The 5,706-nt window shown below is 32.0% G+C and overlaps 1 protein-coding gene across 1 annotated transcript in view; it reads right to left on the minus strand.

The window, feature by feature from the left end:
- Window positions 1–1,408: 1,408 nt before the first annotated feature.
- Window positions 1,409–5,706, minus strand: part of HELRODRAFT_90674 (hypothetical protein) — a gene marked incomplete at both ends in the record, with an annotated part of 10,319 nt that continues 6,021 nt past the window's right edge. Inside the window, 6 exons of the mRNA XM_009032724.1 lie at window positions 1,409–1,501; window positions 1,743–1,830; window positions 2,251–2,388; window positions 2,654–2,761; window positions 3,268–3,346; window positions 3,747–3,789. Coding sequence (XP_009030972.1) covers window positions 1,409–1,501; window positions 1,743–1,830; window positions 2,251–2,388; window positions 2,654–2,761; window positions 3,268–3,346; window positions 3,747–3,789 — 549 coding nt within the window. The remainder of the gene's footprint in view (window positions 1,502–1,742; window positions 1,831–2,250; window positions 2,389–2,653; window positions 2,762–3,267; window positions 3,347–3,746; window positions 3,790–5,706) is intronic.

Consider the following 5,706-nt stretch of genomic DNA (forward strand, 5'->3'; position numbering starts at 1 on the left):
TTAACTTTTAAACAGTGACTCTTTTAAATGTTAAATCTTTTAAATTTTAAATCTGATTGCGACTCCTGGAAAACCTCTGACTCTCAGCTCCCGTTCATTTGGCTTCAAATTCTACACAAAACTGAATAAAACGTTCTGCTTTTTGTTCTCATTCAAGATGCTTAAATAAAACATTACAAATGACAGTTTAACTCCAAAATGGTCTCGTTTTGACATTTTTTCGCAACGCTTATGCAATGTTTTTTACTCCTTTTCGTGATGTCCAAAAAAGACTTATCTTTATTACATCATCTAGCAATCAACATTACATCAATCAACATTACATCAATCAACATTACATCAATCAACATTACATCAATCAACATTACATCAATCAACATTACATCAATCAACATTACATTAATCAACATTACATCAATCAACATTACATTTTTACAGCCATCATCAGTTAGCAATCAGGATAACATACCTTGTTGAATGGAACCACCTTCGAAAAAATACTTGGACCTGTCTCGTGCTGTCCCATTTGCAAGTAAACAAATATATATATAATTATATATATGTATGTATGTGTATATATGTATAAATATATATATATATATTAAAATTTCAGCAGATAGGCAATATATCTTATCAAATGCACAATTGCACACTTTGCAATTTGCAGTCCAATGTATCGTTTCTCACGTCACGAGCTTAAAAATCAATAAAAACTAAAGATACGGTGAGCCTTTTAAAATTTGTATGCTATTACATATTTTAAAAAGCTTGTCGACGTTTCCACAACAGTTGTTTGTTAACACTTTCCTTTTTACTCAGCCACAACTTTCATTCTTATTTTACTTACACTTACACTAACTAAGGGAGTGCAATAAGTTCTACAGAAATAAAGAACTATATAAATTTTGACTGAAAACTCTTTTAGCCTTTCCTCCAACCACAGCAACGTTTGGTTTTTTTTTCATTATTTAAAAAAAGTGGTTTTAATAGAAAATTTTTAAATAAATGCAAAATAAGAAAAAAAATTGCCAAAATTTAAAAAAACGAATCCTCCCGTTTAAAATGACTGGTTAAGCTACTGCACGATGAACAACAAAATAAACAAATGTGCAAAAAACATCTCACGTCGACAGTAACATAGAAAGCAAAAGTTCAGAAACGTTCAACAAGCACGTACCGGCTTGCCGTCATCATCTTCATCTCTCTTGAGTTTTATGTAAAACATTTTGCCATCAAACGACATTTTCTTAATCGACCTCCTGGTTGGTTGGTTGGTGGATTCGTATGAATATTATTTGTACATAGTATGCAAGGTGCGGTTTTTGAAATGAGTGAAAGGAATAAAATGGTTTTACCGGTACATTTCAATTAAATGTGTTTAAAATTTTAAAATTGTTCTTACTAAAATTTACCAATAATATGTGTTGGTAGCTTGGTTGTCGACAAATGATACAATGCCTTGCGGAGTGACGGTCAGATACAACTGGTCACCTTTTATGTCCTTTGCATGTTACAAATTCAAATGATTGGTGACTATCAATTTATTATTGCAAAGTCGGGTCCGAATTTTTACTATCTATATACTGTTATATAACACATTTAAAAATTAATTTCACCTTTTATACTAATGCAAAGATACGTTTGTAATTTGAACTCGTATGTTTGACGAATACTTTTTGCTAATCTTCAAAAATTCTTAAGAATATTTTTTTTAAATAAATGAAAGTTGCGATTGAACGAACCTGCACGATGTACGGGTCGATGCCGAAGGACGGGAGAGTTGAAGCTTTCTTCAAGAAATTAAATTCGGCTTCTGCTGGCTTCATGCCCCTGGTGCGGTATTTAATAGTAACAAAACCATCATAAAAGCAATAATAATAATAAATAAAATAAAACTGAATTTACGATGACTAAACATGAAGACATTAGTTAACGTAAAACTGCAGTGATAAAAAGTGGCGAAGATTTGTTACAACTTGATGCTAATAAAATGAGTAACTTAATCAACTTTTAAATTTAAAAAAATATTTGCTACCAAACAGAATGCTATCAGTTCATAAACGAAATGTTACAATTTTAAGATCGACCGCTAATCTTAAGTTGATTTGATGATTTCAGCTGACGAACGACTAACAAAATAAAAGATCCTTAACTAAACTCCGAATGTTAGCGATGGTTGATGATGGAGACGACTAAGTTGCACTTTACTAAATAACAGTCAATAAAAAACATTGTGCTTCAAAAACTTACTTCAGCTTACGATGGAGTTGGTAGATATTCTCCTCATAACCTTTCAGCGATGATGGCAGTTTAACGTAGAGAATGTACTTCCAGGCAGGTGATGATGGTTGATGGGTGAGCGATGGCGGGGATGCGGAATATGGCAGGCTCTGCGGCGTGGGAGGAGGTAGGACGTCGATGCAGTCCCCAAACTCATCTGGAAACATGTCATTTCAAGTTTTGTAACGATATTAATTACGATTGAAAGCAGAGATTGTAAAATGGTATGTGTTAACAAACAAACAAACAAAAATTTGGTAAATAATCATAAGAATGCGTTCGAACATTTATTTTTTTTTTTGTTTCAATTCTCGGTATAATTATTTAAATAAACAGTTTTTGAAAAAATAATTGAATAAAAATGAAATTAAACTTGTCCCTACCTTGGACAATGTAAGCTGAGAACAGGAGCGCATCCTGCAACGAGCAAATGAGCCGATTCTCTTCCAGATCCTTCCTCACTTGTAGAAACAACTGATACCTTCAAGTGGTTGTTGTTGCAAATATATGCATAAATATAAAAAAATATATATAAATAGTAGTTCTGTAACACGTTTTCAAACCATTGATCAGGTTTATTCAAATTTATCAGTAAATAGAAATGTTTTTCAGTTTTATCAAATTTTGACGGTCTGTACCAACTTTGATAAAATGAGTCAAGTTATTTTACTTAACACCTAATACGTCTTTAATGTTAATTAACTTTGTGTTGGCTTTTTCCATACAGACTCTTAAATAATAAATATCATCATAAGTCCGTTCAATCCAGGGTGTCGGGTCGGAGTCGGTTACAAATTGTTCGAATTCTCCGATCGACACCGACTTCCAGACCCTGGTTCCTGGTTAAATAATAATATGAATCTTTCCATGATTCAATCTGACCCAACCTCAACACAATCTAACCACATAAACAGTTAAACTGCCAATTCTAGCAGTCCCAACCACACCACTGATCTTATGATAGCTGCCTCAAACATTCCAACCAACCTGGTGATTTCTTCCTTGATCACAGACGGATCCTCGGGATAAAATTTTACGTGGAAGAAGAGCAACGGGTTGGAAATTCCTGAGTTCGTCGGTATAAAAAATTATGATAAAAATTATTCTAGAGTGATGTCACCTAAAATTATTGTAAATGAAAACCATCTCTGTTTTTTTAATATTTGGATAACGTTGTAACATTACTACCTACTGCCTAAAAATCTTGATATGAAAGGCTCAGCAATCTACATATCAACTTAAACCTATTTTTAATTGGCGAAAACAAACTATTGTGTTGTGAATGAAGCGTTAAAAATTAAAATATGATAACGACAACATGCACCAATGCTTGATATTAAATCTAAAATACATGCAGGTTTAATTGCACTGAGCATTGAATCATTAAATTTTGATTCATTGTGTCTGTTATTATTAAACTACATAACAACGACAATTTTGAGAAAAAAAACAGAATAAAATTGAACCTTTAAGCTGTGAATAGATGGATTTCAAAGGATCGATCCAACACTGAAATAAATAATAGATTCATTTCAAAACAATAAAAACAAATAAAATTCAATAAATTTAAGAACGGCCAAAATCACTATTCGGTGTATTCTTTTGTATAAATGTATAATATATATAATATATATATATTGGATTAAGACTCAGAAATGCATTTACGAAAATCACTGCATGTTCTGCGTGAGTTAATTTCCAATTTAACTTTTCGATTTTTCTAACGGTTGATCGTAAATCATTTTTAGTTTCTTTAGTTCAAAACCTGAATTTGTGTTTATTTTATGTATGATAGAACAGAAAAGCTTTTTTCGGTATTCCTACAATGGTTGTGCCCAGATGATCAAATATATTTATACTGTGCCTCTACTCTACTTTGTTGATTCTTTGTTTGTTTAAAGTAAATACTTAGTTTTACAATCTTCGACTTTGTTAAATATAACACTTTTATGTTAAGTTTTATGTTTTATATTAAAACATTATGATTTATAATATACATTTATTTTTCTTTGGACCAAATGTTCTTTGCTTTGTATGTAACTTCACTTTTTCCTTTTCTTTTGATCCGGTGGATAATAAACAAGTCTAGAACGTTGGTTAGTTTATTTCTCTTCTTTTCATGTCTTTCAATATTATATCAATTAATTAAACGATCTACGTGACAAGAAATTTAACAGGTTATGGGACCCAGATAACGTTTTTCTTAATTAATTGATTTGACGAAGAAAATTTAGAATAAAGAAATATCGGAAGATTCTTTTGTGAAGACTGAAGTGAAGAGAAAGCACGTGCTTCTTCGTTCTCTGAAATTCGATATTTTGCTTCTAATTAAAAGGTCAAATTAAAAGACAAGGAAGAAATGGATCTGACAAAAGTGCAAATCAAACACCTAGAAGGCAAAAGTAATTGGTTGAACTGGAAGTCGAGAGTTTGTATAATACTACGCCGCATCCCTGATGCAATGGATGTAGTAAATGGCAAATTAAAAGTTCCAGATGAATCGAACGATGACTCAAATAAAGATGAGATAGTAAAATATCAAACTGCTTTGAACAGATTCAACAGAGCAGATTGTAGTGCTATGATTGTTCTGTCAACCAACATGACCGATGAAACGTATGAAAAAGTTCGTTCATTCAGTAATGCCAGAGATGTTTGGTTAGAACTTCACAGATTGTATGATGAAGTTAATGAAGATAAAGCATACAACTTGTGCATGAAGTTCTTCAGTTATAAAATGGATGAAAGCGATGATGTTGTCACTCGTCACAAAACTCAAGAATCTTTGGAAAGATTTAAAGGTTGAGTTAGGAAAAGATGAAAACAGTGACTTGTTGCTGATGTGTCAAATAATTGAAACTTTGCCAGAAAAATATTTTTCATTTGCTGCAAGTTGGAGATTGTTGAACAAGACTGAAAGAACAGTCGAAACACTCACAGATCAACTGTGTAGCTATGAGAGATCTTTGGAAGGCAAAACAGAATGTAATAAAGTATTTGTCAAAGCAACAACTAAAAGGTCATCATCACTAAACATGAATGGTCAAAAACAAGATAAATTTGTCAGCAAACCAAAGCGACTGATATGTCATTATTGCAAATTGCCAGGTCACATTGTAAGAAATTGTGAAAAATGGCATTCTGATGGTAGACCAGCAAAACCAAGAAATAACAATCTACGCAATGACAATAAGTCACTAGTTGTTATGGAATCAAGTGTTTTTGCAATTGATGAGTCAGCGTACACTGATGAATGGTTTTTTGACAATGGTGCAACGTGTCATCTAACTTTCCAAAGAGACATATTTCAAAGTTTTGAAAATTTTTTCAACCGAGTAAATTATATGTTGCAAATGGTGATACTGTAGAAGCTTTTGGAAAAGGAATTATTCATCTTCAAGTGAAAGTGAATAATAAATGGCAAAC

Source organism: Helobdella robusta (genome assembly GCF_000326865.2).
Source record: "Helobdella robusta unplaced genomic scaffold HELROscaffold_87, whole genome shotgun sequence".
In the NCBI taxonomy this organism is placed as follows: Eukaryota; Metazoa; Annelida; class Clitellata; order Rhynchobdellida; family Glossiphoniidae; genus Helobdella; species Helobdella robusta.